This window comes from Pseudophryne corroboree, chromosome 5 (assembly GCF_028390025.1).
Source record: "Pseudophryne corroboree isolate aPseCor3 chromosome 5, aPseCor3.hap2, whole genome shotgun sequence".
NCBI lineage: Eukaryota > Metazoa > Chordata > Amphibia > Anura > Myobatrachidae > Pseudophryne > Pseudophryne corroboree.
In genome coordinates, this window is record NC_086448.1 from 377,402,720 (window position 1) to 377,421,005 (window position 18,286).

The window sequence follows — 18,286 nt, forward strand, 5'->3', positions numbered from 1 at the left end:
TACACACTCATACATACTGTCAAAGTCGAAAAATATTGCAGTACACACATCAAGTACAAACTACACACAGATGGCCTCCGTGCGCGTACTTATTCTGCCGTGCGTGCACGTATCCACAATTTGCGTATGGTCGCTCCCGCGGTCCTGCGCATTAGCGCGTGGTTTGGGTATTTACGGTAGAGTTTGTGAACGCATGGAAAGCTATCAAAACACATTACATATTTAATCCAAATAGTGCACAATGTACACATAGTCTCCCTGCACCACATCAGTAAGTTACAGCAGTTTAAATGGTAACAGAACAAAGGGATTCACCTTTACAGGATAGGAGGGGACAGAACAAGGTTATAAGGTGGTGTTTGGTATCCAGCCGTAGGGTATTGTAAGGGTAATATTCCGGTGTTGGTTTGAAGAAGATCGCATGTTCCTGCGAATAGTTATGTGCAGGAGCATAATATAGATATAAACTGTATTTACTGTACATTATGTATGCGGTGGGAATCCAGAGGAGACCACCCACAAGAGCAGTTGGAACAGACATCGCCCACCTATTCAAACCGACCTATGACCTCTCCTGTACTGTAAATGACCATCCCTGTGTCCAATGGACAAAGAGATTACAGTATCCATTGTGTTAGGTTTTGGAAGAATTGTATAAAGAGAGCCTGCTGCAGGCCTGGTCAGACACAAGACTCACAAAGTTATCTATCTAGATGACGGAGGACCAGACTGGGTAGCGCGGCGAAATCCAAACAAGTATGTAACATTGACTGTAGCCATTGTTCTGTTGTATTGTATTATATTGTATTGTATATATTGTAACCCCCTGTCAGTAATAATATGCTGTGGTGTCGGAACCCAGCAGTTTAATTACAATCTGGTGTCGTGTCTTCCTTTCCCTGCTAAGGTTTAAAGTGTATTATTATCGCATTGCATAGCTGTTAAGGGTTTGCGGTGTATCTCTGGGTGTGTACGTGCTGTGTGTACTTTGTACCGTCAGTGCGGCGTTTGTGCGCAAAGTCCGTACACAGTACGGGACTCTTTACGCTAATAGTGTAAAGAGTACGTAGAGTGTGTATTAAGTAAAGCGGCTGCATGGTAAAGTGTTTTTAAAGTGTGTTTAAGGTATAGCTTTCATCCCTGTATATAAATCAACATTCTCAATTGGGGGCTCCATCAGGGATTCCAAATACTCACAGCCTAACAGGTCACAGCAGACTTAATCTACCAGCAAAAGGGTGGACAGAAAGTATCCACGTAACCTTTTCTTGGTCGGTGGATACACTAAAAACCCTACTTGTGTGCTGATTAGATGACGTCTGCTCTGTATGGTTTGTAGAGATGCTGGTAGAACCCGTAAAGTAAACAGGAAAAAAGTTATTTAAAAAACTGTGATTTTTTTTTTGGCGCCAAAAGCGTACACAACAAAAGGCACCCATACCCTTTGTATACCCTCTCACATTGTTGCCATAAGACTCAAATTGTTAGATTCATTTAGATCTGTGTGAAACCGGTTACATTTTGTTGCTATATAGTTAAAACTAAAATAAATGTTTAAGGAAGTAAGTGTAAAGCACAAACGCAGTTCTGGCCCAGTCGTAATAGGTTTAAACGGAACAAGTGTGTGTTGTGTTTAGTGGGCAATAGTAGTTTTTATTGCTCACATTTATAGAAGTTGTGTGATTTGTTTTATTGCGTACGCACATTGGTACACGTGGTACGGAACGTGAGGACAGCGTACCAAAAAAACGTGCACGTGGCGCAAGGCCGCACACATGGCATAGAGGTGCGCACGGTTGCGTAATTATGCAAGCTTGCGTAGGGTTGTGTGCGCATAATAAAACTACACAATAGTTTGTTTAGTTAAACAATAGCACAAAACTGCCCGGTTTCTAAAGCAGATTAATATTAAAAAAAAAAAAATTGTATAAAAACATTTTTTTAAATTGCCTCTGGGGTAAAACTGCCAACCTGAATGAATCAAAATTTTCTGTACAGAAAAACAAAGTGTATTTGAGTGAGCGAACGTAGGAGTGAGTGGATATTTGAACCCCGGGAAATCGGGATCCCGTCGTGTGGTACATCAAGTAAGAGGAGGCTTGGTGGCGTGAAGTGGCTGACTCGCGTTAGTATAAGGTTTAATACGCAAATCGTGAAGTGATTTGCAAAGGAGCGTGATAGTGCATAAGTATTGCGAAGTATTGAAGTAAAAAGGTTTTTGTATTACACTCCGGGCTGAGGGTCACAGTTTGTACATTGACCCGTGGTTGTACGGCAGATAGGTAACAAGTACCTATACGCTGTGCAATTGGACCGCGCGTTTGTGGGTGCGATATATACAGCGCAACTTGATACCCCTTTACAAACTTTTGCGTAAAATCGCGGTATCATTAGCGCTGTGTAGAGCATACGCAAGCGTGATTTGTGTATAAGTGTATAGGGAGTTTTCGCTGGTCTCTCTCAGGAAAATCTCCAGCGGTGTATATTCACTGGAATAGGTAAGTCAATCCTAAACACTTCCAGTGAATAGAAACCAGATAGGGGCCTCACTGGGTTCGCGGTGGTCACTATTGGAGTGAGTTGTGGTACTCAGCGGAGAAGAAGTGGGTGAAAGCGCTCTAAGAACTTGCACCGTCTATTCGTATTGTGCATTGGGGATTGCGTAAAAAGGAAAAAGTCCACGATAGGATCCAATTGCACAAGCGGTGGACGTTTTGTAGCCAGGGTTCAGGTTGAAGAGCCGCGGCCGAAGGGGTCAGCGAGGTTTGTTATGTGTGGTAAATATGGATCACACACGGAAGACTTTTTGTCTGAATGGGTACGTATGACTGACAAGATAGGGTACCATTCCCTTGGGTGGGCAGCTTTGAACCAGAGGTATTACAGAACTTAAGGATAAGGATATGTCTGATAAAATCCAAGAAACAAAGGATTAGTTATACAGATTGTTAAAATTTATAGCAACAGGAGGGGGATGTGCAAAGGGAATTAGCTCACGCAGCAGGTTCCAAACCTAGCGGGAAAACAATGGCGACCGCACCACCACCACCATATATTGTGGGGGAGAAAGTGGCAACAGACAATGGTACATTGGTACAGGATAGGAGAGTAATTGATAAATGTACTAACGCTAACCCTTGCCAGTTGTATCCCATTTTAAATTTTCCCCAGGACTGCGAGCACGATATCGGCACTCTCTCTAGCAGCCACCATACAGGACACTCAGGTGGGCACGGCCAAAACAACAAGAGCAGTAGTCAGGCCCCGTAGCGGAGGGATAAGTGAGGTTGTGTCCACAGGTAAGTATGGTACCATACATTATGCAGAGACAATAGCTTCCCACATTGTAGAATCAAACCAGAATGATGTAATTGAATTAAATCCTGTCAGGGTGATTGCAGTCCCCAATGGGAAGACTGACGCTCATCCATCAGGAACATTGCCATGCACTGTCCCTGGTCCCGAGCAGAGTTAAGGTCAATTATGTCAGAATTTCCCGATCCCAGAAAAGATCTAGTCGCATGCCAGAGGTTCCTTAAAGAGTTAGGTAACGCCAAAGAACCCACGAACAAAGATTGGCGAACAGTGCTACGGGTATGTTTACCCTCAAATATTGACCCCGCAAAATTCATAACTGATTGTAAGTTAGACGCAGAAGTACCTCACACTGATGAATACAATCAGGAGAATGTACGGCAAATCAGTCTGCAATTAGGAGTTTATTTCCCTACTGTTGTCAAATGGAATAAAATCTTTTCCATAAGACAAAAGGAAGGTGAAATGGCATCCGAATATTTCCATCGAGCACTGCAGGAAATGTGTAGATACACTGGGATCGAGGACATAAAAGATAATGTACATCACAGGGAGGTAGCTGTTACTGTATTAATGGACGGGTTTAAAGAGGCATTAAGAGCAAGGGTACAGACCTCTCTACCAAACTGGAGAGGTATCTCGGTGGCTGCATTGAGAGAGTCCGCTATCGAGCACGACAGGAACATCAGTAAGCACAGGGAGTCTCAGGGGGAAAAGCTGATGACAGTGAGTTTAGACGCACTTACCAAAAAGCCATATCAGCCGAAACCCTAGACCCCTGATGGTAAGTCACGTATAATAACATGCTATGCTTGTCACCAGGTAGGACATTACTCGAGGGAATGTAAGAATAAAGGTACACATAATGTATACCGACCCCTTAGACCAGGATATGAACCACACTACAATGCACATAATTGGGATCAGGGACCACTTAGGAGAAATTACGAGCCACATGCAGGGGAAACAAGGAGGTACCCACCAAGGAGAGACTGGCAGGTCTCCAAAAATTCTCAGCTACCCCCCTCACATATTGTAGCTGCCAATGCGCTGCGGGAGGGTCTCAACACACAATAGGGGTTGGGCCACACCTGTAGTCTGCAGCCAGTGAAGTTGATTGCTAGCCTTGGTAGTGAACCTGAGGTAACGGTTGATGTAGCTGGTGTACCATTACCTTTTCTCGTAGATACAGGGGCGGCCAGGTCAGTGTTAAATTCAATGGTAGGTATAAAAACCATGGGTAAAACAATTTCGGCAATGGGAGTAACAGGAACTGTGCAACAATACCCTTTGAGTAGACCGGCAGAGATTACGATAGGGCCTTTGCAAACCAAATATTCTTTTCTGCTGGCTGCATCGGCTCCGACTAATCTACTCGGCAGAGATTTATTGTGTAAAATGCGGTGTGTCATATACTGTACTCCTGAGGGTGTCTTCTTGGATATACCTGGGAACCTCGCTCAAGAAGTACAAGATATATTAGACACCCCTCAAAGGCTAATGTCGCATTCTACTGTTATAGACAAGTGTCCATCAAAGGTAGAGGAAATGATCTCACAAATACCGGGTTCCCTTTGTACCAAAGATGGACAAGACACTGGCTTGATGGCGAATGTAGCTCCGGTAGTAGTACAAGTAAAAGATGGTAGGATAGCTCCAAAAATCCCTCAGTATCCTCTGAAGCTAAAGGTAGAATTAGGAGTGTACCCTGTCATAGAGCGGCTGCTACAGCAGGGCATTTTAGTCAGGACGTCCAGCACCGCCAATAGTCCCATCTTCCCTGTGAAAAAGAGTGGGGGGAGGGGTTACATGCTAGTGCAGGATCTAAGGGGGATAAACAAGATAGTTGAGAGCCAATTCCCCGTAGTGCCCAATCCAGCTGTCATCCTCATGCAAATTCCCTCTACTGCAAAATTCTTCACTGTCATTGACCTCTGTTCTGCCTTCTTTTCTGTCCCTCTGCACCCTGACAGCCAGTACCTCTTCGCCTTTACATACAGGGGAATACAGTACACCTGGACTCATCTCCCCCAAGGTTTCATTGACAGCCCGAGTATTTTCTCCCAGGCCTTGCATGACTGTTTACAATCCTTTCAGCCTGAGAGTGGATCGGTGCTAATACAGTATGTCGATGACTTATTGTTGTGTTCTGACTCACTCGAATCGTCCTTGAAAGACACGAAACAGCTTCTGTTTCATCTTTCCCAAACGGGACACAAGGTTTCAAAGGGTAAGTTGCAGTTGTGCCAGACCAGGGTAAAATATTTGGGACATTGCTTGACTCAAGGATTTAGACACCTCACCGCTGATAGAATACAGGCGATTCGCGACATGACTCTGCCACAAACCCAGCAACAGATCCGCACTTTCCTTGGAATGTGTGGGTACTGCCGAAACTGGATCCCAGGGTTTTCTATACTGGCTTTACCTTTGCAAGAAATGGTCTCTTCGAACAAACCAGAACGGATCTCGCACACAGATGAGTCCAAACTGGCATTTGAGAGACTCAAACAGTGCCTATCACAGGCATTAGGTATGCCAGATTATGAGAAGCCCTTTGAATTGTACGGTACCAAAAGTGCAAGTTGCGCGGCAGGGGTTTTAACACAGAGACATGGTGATGCCAGCAGACCGGTAGCATACTACAGTGTACAGTTGGACACGGTAGCGCTGTCTCTCCCCACTTGCTTGCGAAGTGTTGCAGCGATAGCTTTGCTGGTAAGTAAAAGCGAGGACTTAGTGTTAGGACATGACCTGTCCATTCATACACCTCATGCAGTATCAGCCTTACTAAACTCAGCCCAAACCCGACATGTCTCATCTGCTTGGTTTACAAAGTGGGAATTATCACTGATGGCCCCGGTAAACATCACCATTAAGAGATGCAACTCACTAAATCCTGCAACTTGCCAAGTGTGCCTGGACAGGCACAAAGGGTGGAGGATGAGAATAATGGTGAAGGAGGATTTAGTGCAGATACTGATACGCATGATTGTATGGAATACCTGAATCAGACTTTCACAGCGAGACCTGACATCAGTGACAACCCACTGGAAGGAGTAGACTTTACCTTCTACACTGACGGTAGTTGCCACAGACAGACAGAATCGGGAGACTTGTGTACTGGATATGCAGTTGTAGACAACAGAGGTATCATAGAAGCTGAACCCCTGGGCCCACCGCACTTGGCACAAGTTGCTGAGTTGGTCGCCCTAACCAGAGCGTGTGAATTGGCCAAGGGTAAGTCAGCTAATATATACACAGATTCTAGGTATGCCTTTGGAGTAGTGCATGATTTCGGGGCCCTATGGCGCCTCAGAAATTTCTTGACGGCAGCTGGCACACCTGTAGCGCATGCGTCCCACATAAAAAGACTTCTAACAGCGATACGGGAACCAGACAGAGTGGCTGTTATCAAGTGCAAAGCACACACTTACAACCAAGACCCAATTTCACTTGGTAACAGCCGGGCAGACGAAGCTGCTAAATCAGCAGCCAGCACCCCCATACAAACGAACATCACATCACTGATGACATTCAACACGATCAACACACAACAATTAATTGAAATGCAAGATTTGTGTTCTTTACAGGAAAAGGCAGTCTGGAGGTCAAAGGGGTATGGCCAGGAATCCTCAGGACTGTGGACAGGTGGACAAGGTAAACCGGTGGCCCCCAGAGCATATCTTCCAAGCTTAGCTGAGGCGGCACACGGTCTGACTCATCTGGGCAAAGAGGGTATGTGCAAGCTGGTAAGAGCCTACTGGTGTGCGCCAGGATTCTCTTCTCATGCAGGTAAGAGAGCAATGACATGTTTTACTTGCTTGAGGAAGAATATTGGAAAGTCAATACCAACAGAGCCCCATATCCCTCCGACAGACGGACCTTTTCAGGTAATACAAATCGATTTCATACAGTTACCACCCTGTAGGAATTTAAAATGTGTTAGTTTGTATTGATGTATTTTCCAACTGGGTAGAAGCGTTCCCTGCTGCCACAAATACTGCTACGTTCACTGCAAAGAAAATTGTGCAGGAATTTGTGTGTAGATATGGTATCCCTAGAATAATTGAAAGTGACAGGGGTACCCATTTTACAGGTGAAGTCTTTCAGGTCATGTGCAAACTGATGGGAATTAATAGCAAAGCTGCATACTCCGTACCGTCCACAGGCGAGTGCAAAGGTGGAGAGAGTGAACAGCACTATTAAGAACAAGCTGTGCAAATTAATGGCTGAAACTGGATTGTCGTGGCCAGAAGCTTTACCACTAGTGTTGAACAGCATCAGAACCACTCCCAGGTCTCCCCTTAACCTATCACCCTTTGAAATTCTTTTTGGTCGACAACCTCATGTAATGATAGACCCCTAGGATGAATAGAAATGTAATAATGAAGTGACTGTGAAATATTTGGTTGGGATGAGCCAGCAGCTGAGAAATCAACAAAGAAATTTAAAGCTGGTGATTCCTGACCTACCGAACAGTAATTGTCATGACATTGAGCCTCGGGATTATGTGATGATTCTAAATTTCTTACGCTCAGGTTGCTTCATAGACAGGTGGGAAGGACCATATCAAGTCTTGTTAACCAGCACGACGGCATTGAAGGTCGCCGAAAGAGAGACTTGGGTCCACTCGTCCCACTGCAAGAAGGTCGCTGACCCGGAGAGAACTCGTGACAAAGAGCAGAGTGTAGAGAATCTCGTATCACTGGAGTGTCTGTTCCGGGAAAGTTGAGAGGCAGGACTGTTGAAGGGCATCTGAGCATAACAAGACCTAGAACGGTTGTCGTACCACTTTCTTTTTTCACCTCCCCCTGCATTTTTCCTTTCTTTTCTCCTTCTTATTTTCCTGCTTTCCCTTAACGAAATGGATCGATCACGAGACTGCGTTTCGGGTTCTGTTAGTAATTCTGTTTTGATAAGGACAGTTTGTTTTGGTGAGGGTCCCAGAGAGGTCGAGCAGGGATCTGGAATGGGTTCTGATGGCAAGTATGAATTTGTAGGATCTCAGGATCAGCACATCACTTTAGTAAAGGCTGGCATCAGTAAGCACTCTGGTAGTCCGGGAGCTCAGAGGCACTGTAAGGGGTTATTGTCTGATGAATATTGTATTTGTAGGAATTGTGAGAATATAGTTGAGGATGGGTGCAGCCAGAGATGTCCGTTCAACCTTTATATCGACATGGACCGTCATCCGTTGAGTGATTACCACTCACTAGTGGGTAAGGTCTTAAACCAGACAGAATGCTGGGTGTGCTCACAAGTACCTCAGGGTCAGAGCAAGTCAGGATTAGTACCGTACCCTTTAGCAATAGATGAGGTACTCGAATTACGGGGTGGGAGACCGGTGGACAAGAAATTCAATATCTCTAGGCCCCCTAGCTTGAAGCTCCACCAGTATCATGTAGACAGGTCCTTATTGTGTTTTAATATTTCCAATTACCGAAAACCGGGAAATTGGGAAGTGACGTGGAATAACCAGACAATGACCTTTTCACACAGAGCTGATAGGATACCCATAGACTCTGAACTTGTACGCCAAATAGCCAACAGTGGGAGGTATTTTCGGTATAGGTATACTCGTGGAAGCAAGACCATATGGGTTGGAAAAGTATTACCAGGGTATTGTGCTCATATCATCCAGCCCGATACTTGTACTGAGCAGATGGGAGAACTAGGAACTGGTTTCTTTACTTGGAAAATTTGTAATATGGTGATGTTATATTTTGTCCCCTATGTTCTCCCAGATGATGCCTATTTCATATGTGGGAGGAAGGCGTACAAGTGGCTTGCCCCGAGCTCAGAGGGATTGTGTTATATTGGGAGAGTACTGCCAGAGGTCATGACCATAACCCATGATAAGATGAAAGATGTTCACTGCAGTGCTCAGGCTCCTTATACTCATACTCACTATGAACACATCATCAAGAGATACCTCATAGATAGGGCAGAGCACGCAGCCTCTGATTTGATCCACGAATCCACCGGGATTCAGTTCCTTCTCGCATTAGACATCACCCGTACTGCCAGAGGAACTATAAATTATAGGTATATCCATGCGCTAGCGAACTTGATAGATAATATCACTGAGATGTATGACGACACCTTCAGGTATACGGGAAGGGAGTTACAAGCTTACAAGAAGGAACTGATTCAGCACAGAATGGTCCTTAATTATGTCACAGCCGTTACAGGTGGGTACTGTGTTACTCTGGCAACTCAATATGGTGTGAAGTGCTGTACGTATATTACGAACAGCACTGACGCCCCCACGGAGATCATCGATCAAAAGATGAACGATATCTTGCAGTTGAAGTGGGAGTTCAGGAGGATGCACAACCTTACCTTAGCGACTGTGAGTAATGAACTGACCGGCTGGGTCTCATGGTTGAACCCACGCAAATGGTTCTCAGGTTTAGGAGAGTGGGCTCAGAATGTCATTATGGGTGTTGGGAAGTTTGTCCTTTGTATCCTGGGAGTCGTCATAATTATTGGTTCGATATTTAGGTGTGTTCGAATTCTAATGCAGCGCAAGCACGGCACAACGCTGATGAGTCTAAGGAGCGAGGGCGCTGTTATAGCAGCAGATTTAATTTATGACCCATCCATAGAGACAGGGTTATGATAAGGATTGCAAATGAATTCCATGGCCTGTTTCTTTCATCCGTTTTTCTTTTGTCTCCCCCTCTGCCCAGATACATCCATCCGGAAAAAGACGTCAGCCCTACCCAAAATGTTTGTGAATGTATTTTCATATATATGTCTTATCTTCATCTCTGCAACCTACAGTTAACAGCACACATAGTCGACAGGTGATATCCACATATACTAGCACTCACATATGTTTCCCCCTCCATGTATCATCAACTAAATGTGCACCCCATTTGTTGGAACAAGAGACCGAAAAGAGCTCGGTAGTGTTTGTTGGCCCATTTACAGACCTTTAATACTGGATGAGAAGGATTTAATGTATACTTCGCAATACCTCGAAGCTTATTACATATACGGCACGATGATACATGCCCCTCAGACATGGATTCATACATACATGCTTTTTACTATCCAACTAGGTCATATATTTCCCACCTACAACTCTTCCCCGACCATCCAAACTTCTGTAGATATTGTGTAGATATTTTTCTGTTTATTGATTAGATAGTGGCAGCTATTGGTGACTGCCAAAGGGTGGACTGTCAAAGTCGAAAAATATTGCAGTACACACATCAAGTACAAACTACACACAGATGGCCTTCGTGCGCATACTTATTCTGCCGTGCGTGCACATATCCGCAATTTGCGTATTGTCGCTCCCGCGGTCCTGCGCATTAGCGTGTGGTATGGGTATTTACGATAGAGTTTGTGAACGCATGGAATGCACAATGTACACATAGTCTCCCTGCACCACATCAGTAAGTTACAGCAGTTTAAATGGTAACAGGACAAAGGGATTCACCTTCACAGGATAGGAGGGGACAGAACAAGGTTATAAGGTGGTGTTTGGTTTCCAGCCGTAGGGTATTGTAAGGGTAATATTCCGGTGTGGGTTTGAAGAAGATCGTATGTTCCTGCGAATAGTTATGTGCAGGAGCAGAATATAGATATAAACTGTATTTACTGTACATTATGTATGCGGCGGGAATCCAGAGGAGACCACCCACAAGAGCAGTTGGAACAGACATCGCCCACCTATTCAAACCGACCTATGACCTCTCCTGTACTGTAAATGACCATCCCTGTGTCCAATCGACAAAGAGATTACAGTATCCATTGTGTTAGGTTTTGGAAGAATTGTATAAAGAGAGCCTGCTGCAGGCCTGGTCAGACACAAGACTCACAAAGTTATCTATCTAGATGACGGAGGACCAGACTGGGTAGCGCGGCGAAATCCAAACAAGTATGTAACATTGACTGTAGCCATTATTCTGTTGTATTGTATTGTATATATTGTAACCCCCTTTTAGTAATAATATGCTGTGGTGTCGGAACCCAGCAGTTTAATTACAATCTGGTGTCGTGTCTTCCTTTCCCTGCTAAGGTTTAAAGTGTATTATTATCGCATTGCATAGCTGTTAAGGGTTTGCGGTGTATCTCTGGGTGTGTACGCGCTGTGTGTACTTTGTACCGTCAGCGCGGCGTTTGTGCGCAAAGTCCGTACACAGTACAGGACTCTTTACGCTAATAGCGTAAAGAGTACGTAGAGTGTGTATTAAGTATAGCGGCTGCAGCGGCTCCATGGTAAAGTGTATTTAAAGTGTGTTTAAGGTATAGCTTTCATCCCTGTATATAAATCAACATTCTCAATACTTACCTACATCCCACGCTGAGAATCACGTCCACTTGTCCAGTAGAATCCATGGGGTACCTGTAAGGAATAAAATTATACTTACGGACCATCCGGTGAAGCTCGGTCCTCTAGTAATCCAAAGGGTCGATTAGCCGCTGCAACGTTCACAGCGAAGAGTAGCTCCTGCCAGCCCGCAAGGGCTGCGCTGGCAGGGACCTACTCCTAAAGTACAAAAGCATTGCCGCAGTGTGATGCTTTTGTACTTGTGCGGGGGGGGTGGATTCGGGTCTGACATGCGGGGCGGACTAGCCCTGTGCTGGGCGTCCCCCCGCATGTCTGTGTGATCGTAGGTGTGCTAAATTTAGCACATCTATGATCAGGTCTGAATTGGGCCCTGAGTCTTTTGGCATTTCAACTGATAGAGGTAGTGAAGAGGCGGTGGATTCTGAGAAACCAGCACTGAAAGAGCGATTAGATAAGTTGAGAACCAAGATAGGGCTGTGCCCTGGAAATCTAGGGATTGTCATGTTTCTATGAGAAGAGAGTGGTCAGCCGTGTCAAAAGCAGCAGAGAGATCAAGGAGAATAATGAGTTAGTAATGGCCATTAGATTTAACAGTGACCAGATCTTTAGTACCTTAGTCAGTGCTGTCTTTATGTGGAGTGTTAGGCACGAAAGCCTGGCTGAAGTGGGTCCAATAAGTTGTGTAAGTTAAGAAAGTGTGTGAGGCGAGTGTAGGCAAGTCTCTCTCTCAGGAGGGGCATGAGAGCTGAGAAATGGGATGGTAATTTGAGAGAGAGGATCAGAATTTAGTTTTTCCAGTATGGAAGTAATTACTGCTTGTTTGAACAGGGATTTAAAAATACTAGTATAGAGAGAAAAATTACAGTTAAGGTTGGGATGAGCATAGGAGACAGAGCTTTACTTATTTGTGAGTTTCTGTTATCTGTGTTCTTCTTGCCCCTTAGAATGGCCATGAATTAGGTGCCACAGTATGGTCAGGGATTGTTTGGGTGCTACGGGTTATGTTCCAGCAGGATTTTGTCTCTGTCTGTTAATTTTCAAGGCCTCATTACCAGATCATTCAGGTTGGTAAAAGCCCCCTTGTCGTTTTGGTATAAAGCCCTAGCGGTGCAGATTTCCTGTGTACACTTCTAAAATATTATTGTATGGTGGTCTGTCTCCAAAGTAGTTTGCTTTTGTTTTTATCTCACTCGCTTTGCTGACCTCCTTGGGTTATCTTTGGTATGTCCCCAAGCCCAAAGGTAAGTAGTGTCCTCCAAGGAGGATGTAAGAGGAAATATGATATTTATACTTACTGTTAAATCTTTGTATTGAAAAACATTTGCACAAACTACGGTCCCACCCTTCATTCCTTTGTGGTTACCCTAAATGTTATGGTTCTATCCTGGGGACTTATTAAAATTGCAAAAATGTTGTATTGCTTTGTATATTTGTAAATACATTCTTCTTTCTTTTGCAGTATTATGGCGATGCTTTAGTACTGTCGTAATCTTCCTTTTCCTTCTGGATGAACAAACCAGTTTGTTAGTATTGATCCCAGCAGGCATTGGAGCTGTAATAGAAGTGAGTTCAAAAATATAATGTAATCATATAACCCATACAGTAATGTAAGTAATGACTGTGTATGTTTTAGTGTAAACTCTTGTTTTAATATTTTGAAACATGGGTTATCAACATTTTTTTAAAACTTTTTTCTCTAACGTCCTAGTGGATGCTGGGGACTCCGTCAGGACCATGGGGATTAGCGGCTCCGCAGGAGACAGGGCACAAAAATAAAGCTTTAGGATCAGGTGGTGTGCACTGGCTCCTCCCCCTATGACCCTCCTCCAAGCCTCAGTTAGGTTTTTGTGCCCGTCCGAGCAGGGTGCAATCTAGGTGGCTCTCCTAAAGAGCTGCTTAGAAAAAGTTTTTAGGTTTTTTATTTTCAGTGAGTCCTGCTGGCAACAGGCTCACTGCATCGAGGGACTTTGGGGAGAGAAGTGAACTCACCTGCGTGCAGGATGGATTGGCTTCTTAGGCTACTGGACACCATTAGCTCCAGAGGGAGTCGGAACACAGGTCTCACCCTGGGGTTCGTCCAGGAGCCGCGCCGCCGACCCCCCTTGCAGATGCCGAAGATGGAAGAGGTCCAGAAGCAGGCGGCAGAAGACTTTTCAGTCTTCCTGAGGTAGCGCACAGCACTGCAGCTGTGCGCCATTGTTGTCAGCACACTTCACACAGCAGTCACGGAGGGTGCAGGGCGCTGGGGGGGCGCCCTGGGCAGCAATGTATAATACCTTTTTTATGGCTAAAAATACATCACATATAGCCCCTGGGGGCTATATGGATGTATTTAACCCCTGCCAGGTCTCAGAAAAACGGGAGAAGAAGCCCGACGAAAAGGGGGCTGGGCCTATTCTCCTCAGCACACAGCGCCATTTTCCCTCACAGAAATGCTGGTGGGAAGGCTCCCAGGCTCTCCCCTGCACTGCACTACAGAAACAGGATTAAAACAGAGAGGGGGGGCACTGATTTGGCGATATGATTACATATATTAAAATGCTATAAGGGAAAAGCACTTATATAAAGGTTGTCCCTGTATAATTATAGCGTTTTTGGTGTGTGCTGGCAAACTCTCCCTCTGTCTCCCCAAAGGGCTAGTGGGTCCTGTCCTCTATCAGAGCATTCCCTGTGTGTGTGCTGTGTGTCGGTACGTGTGTGTCGACATGTATGAGGACGATGTTGGGAGGCGGAGCAAATTGCCTGTAATGGTGATGTCACTCTCTAGGGAGTCGACACCGGAATAGATGGCTTATTTAAGGAATTACGTGATAATGTCAACACGCTGCAAGTCGGTTGACGACATGAGACGGCCGGCAAACATATTAGTATCTGTCCAGGCGTCTAAAACACCGTCAGGGACGTTATAATGCCCATTTTACCTCAGTCGGTCGACACAGACACGGACACTGACTCCAGTGTCGACGGTGAAGAAACAAACGTATTTTCCTTTAGGGCCACACGTTACTTGTTAAGGGCAATGAAGGAGGTGTTACATATTTCTGATACTACAAGTACCACAAAAAAGGGTATTATGTGGGGTGTGGAAAAACTACCTATAGTTTTTCCTGAATCAGATAAATTAAATGAAGTGTGTGATGAGGCGCGGGGTTCCCCCGATAGAAAATTATTGGCGGTATACCCTTTCCCGCCAGAAGTTAGGGCGCGTTGGGAAACACCCCTTAGGGTGGATAAGGCGCTCACACGCTTATCAAAACAAGTGGCGGTACCGTCTCCAGATACGGCCGCCCTCAAGGAGCCAGCTGATAGGAGGCTGGAAAATATCCTAAAAAGTATATACACACATACTGGTGTTATACTGCGACCAGCGATCGCCTCAGCCTGGATGTGCAGCGCGGGGGTGGCTTGGTCGGATTCCCTGACTGAAAATATTGATACCCTTGACAGGGACAGTATTTTATTTACTATAGAGCATTTAAAGAATGCATTTCTATATATGCGAGATGCACAGAGGGATATTTGCACTCTGGCATCAAGAGTAAGTGCGATGTCCATATCTGCCAAAAGATGTTTATGGACACGACAGTGGTCAGGTGATGCAGATTCCAAACGGCACAAAGATGTATTGCCGTATAAAGGGGAGGAGTTATTTGGGGTCGGTCCATCGGACCTGGTGGCCACGGCAACTGCTGGGAAATCCACCGTTTTTACCCTAAGTCACATCTATGCAGAAAAAGACACCGTCTTTTCAGCCTCAGTCCTTTCGTCCCCATAAGCATATCTGCCCAGGGATAGAGGAAAGGGAAGAAGACTGCAGCAGGCAGCCCATTCCCAGGAACAGAAGCCTTCCACCGCTTCTGCCAAGTTCTCAGCATGACGCTGGAGCCGTACAGGACCCCTGGATCCTACAAGTAGTATCCCAGGGGTACAGATTGGAAAGTCGAGACGTTTCCCCTCGCAGGTTCCTGAAGTCTGCTTTACCAACGTCTCCCTCCGACAGGGAGCCAGTATTGGAAACAATTCACAAGCTGTATTCCCAGCAGGTGATAATCAAAGTACCCCTCCTACAACAAGGAAAGGGGTATTATTCCACACTATATTGTGGTACTGAAACCAGAAGGCTCGGTGAGACCTATTCTAAATCTGAAATATTTGAACACTTACAAAGGTTCAAATCAAGATGGAGTCACTCAGAGCAGTGATAGCGAACCAGGAAGAAGGGGACTATATGGTGTCCTGGGACATCAGGGATGCTTACCTCCATGTCCCAATTTGCCCTTCTCACCAAGGGTATCTCAGGTTCGTGGTACAGAACTGTCACTATCAGTTTCAGACGCTGCCGTTTGGATTGTCCACGGCACTCCGAGTCTTTACCAAGGTAATGCCCGAAATGATGATTCTTCTTAGAAGAAAATGGACGACCTCCTGATAAGAGCAAGGTCCAGAGAACAGTTGGAGGTCGGAGTAGCACTATCTCAAGTAGTTCTACGACAGCACGGGTGGATTCTAAATATTCCAAAACCGCAGTTGTTTCTGACGACACGTCTGCTGTTCCTAGGGATGATTCTGGACACAGTCCAGAAAAAGGTGTTTCTCCCGGAGGAGAAAGCCAGGGAGTTATCCGAGCTAGTCAGGAACCTCCTAAAACCAGGAAAAGTGTCAGTGCATCATTGCACAAGAGTCCTGGGAAAAATGGTGGCTTATTACGAAGCGATTCCATTCGGCAGATTCCACGCAAGAACTTTTCAGTGGGATCTGCTGGACAAATGGTCCGGATCGCATCTTCAGATGCATCAGCGGATAACCCTATCTCCAAGGACAAGGGTGTGTCTCCTGTGGTGGTTACAGAGTGCTCATCTTCAAGAGGGCCGCAGATTCGGCATTCAGGATTGAATGCTGGTGACCACGGAGGCCAGCCTGAGAGGCTGGGGAGCAGTCACACAGGGAAAAAAAAAAAAATTTCCAGGGAGTGTGATCAAGTCTGGAGACTTTTCTCCACATAAATATACTGGAGCTAAGGGCAATTTATAATGCTCTAAGCTTAGCAAGACCTCTGCTTCAAGGTCAGCCGGTATTGATCCAGTGGGACAACATCACGGCAGTCGCCCACGTAAACAGACAGGGCGGCACAAGAAGCAGGAGGGCAATGGCAAAAACTGCAAGGATTTTTCGCTGGGCGGAAAATCATGTGATAGCACTGTCAGCAGTGTTCATTCCGGGAGTGGACAACTGGGAAGCAGACTTCCTCAGCAGGCACGACCTCCACCCGGGAGAGTGGGGACTTCATCGGGAAGTTTTCCACATGATTGTGAACCGTTGGGAAAGACCAAAGGTGTACATGATGGCGTCCCGCCTGAACAAAAAACTGGACAGGTATTGCGCCAGGTCAAGAGACTTTCAGGCAATAGCTGTGGACGTTCTGGTAACACCGTGGGCGTACCAGTCGGTGTATGGGTTTCCTCCTCTGCTTCTCATACCCAAGGTATTGAGAATTATAAGACGTAGAGGAGTAAGAACTATACTCGTGGCTCCGGATTGGCCAAGAAGGACTTGGTACCCGGAACTTCAAGAGATACTCACAGAGGACTCATGACCTCTGCCGCTAAGAAGGGACTTGCTTCAGCACGTACCATGTCTGTTCCAAGACTTACCGCGGCTGCGTTTGACGGCATGGCGGTTGAACGCCGGATCCTAAGGGAAAAAGGCATTCCGGAAGAGGTCTTTCCTACCATGGTCAAAGCCAGGAAGGACGTGACCGCACAACATTATCACCACATGTGGCGAAAATATGTTGCGTGGTGTGAGGCCAGGAAGGCTCCACGAAGAAATTTCAACTCGGTCGATTCCTGCATTTCCTGCAAACAGGAGTGTCTATGGGCCTCAGATTGGGGTCCATTAAGGTTCAAATTTCGGCCCTGTCGATTTTCTTCCAGAAAGAATTGGCTTCAGTTCCTGAAGTCCAGAAGTTTGTCAAGGGAGTACTGCATATACAACCCCCTTTTGTGGCACTGTGGGATCTCAACGTAGTGCTGGGATTCCTCAAATCACATTGGTTTAAACCGCTCAAATCTGTGGATTTGAAATATCTCACATGGAAAGTGACCATGATGTTGGCCCTGGCCTCGGCCAGGCGAGTGTCAGAATTGGCGGCTTTGTCTCACAAAAGCCCATATCTGATTGTCCATTCGGACGGGACAGAGCTGCGGACTCGTCCCCAGTTTCTCCCTAAGGTGGCGTTTCACCTGAACCAGCTTATTGTGGTACCTGCGGCTACTAGGGACTTTGAGGACTCCAAGTTGCTAGATGTTGTCAGGGCCCTGAAATTATCGGTTTCCAGGACGGCTGGAGTCAGGAAAACTGACTTGCTGTTATCCTGTATGCACCCAACAAACTGGGTGCTCTTGCTTCTAAGCAGACGATTGCTAGTTGGATGTGTAGTACAATTCAGCTTGCACATTATGTGGCAGGCCTGCCACAGCCAAAATATGTAAATGCCCATTCCACAAGGAAGGTGGGCTCATCCTGGGCGGCTGCCCGAGGGGTCTCGGCATTACAACTCTGCCGAGCAGCTACGTGGTCGGGGGGAGAACACGTTTGTAAAATTCTACAAATTTGATACCCTGGCTAAAGAGGACCTGGAGTTCTCTCATTCGGTGCTGCAGA

General features: G+C 45.8%; 1 protein-coding gene across 3 annotated transcripts in view; it reads left to right on the forward strand.

Moving 5' to 3' along the window:
- Nucleotides 1-18,286, forward strand: part of CLPTM1L (CLPTM1 like) — a 269,603-nt gene that overhangs the window by 174,307 nt on the left and 77,010 nt on the right. For all 3 annotated transcript variants that reach the window (XM_063922687.1, XM_063922689.1, XM_063922688.1), the window contains exon 10: nt 13,083-13,186. In XM_063922687.1, the coding sequence (XP_063778757.1) occupies nt 13,083-13,186 (104 nt within the window). The remainder of the gene's footprint in view (nt 1-13,082; nt 13,187-18,286) is intronic.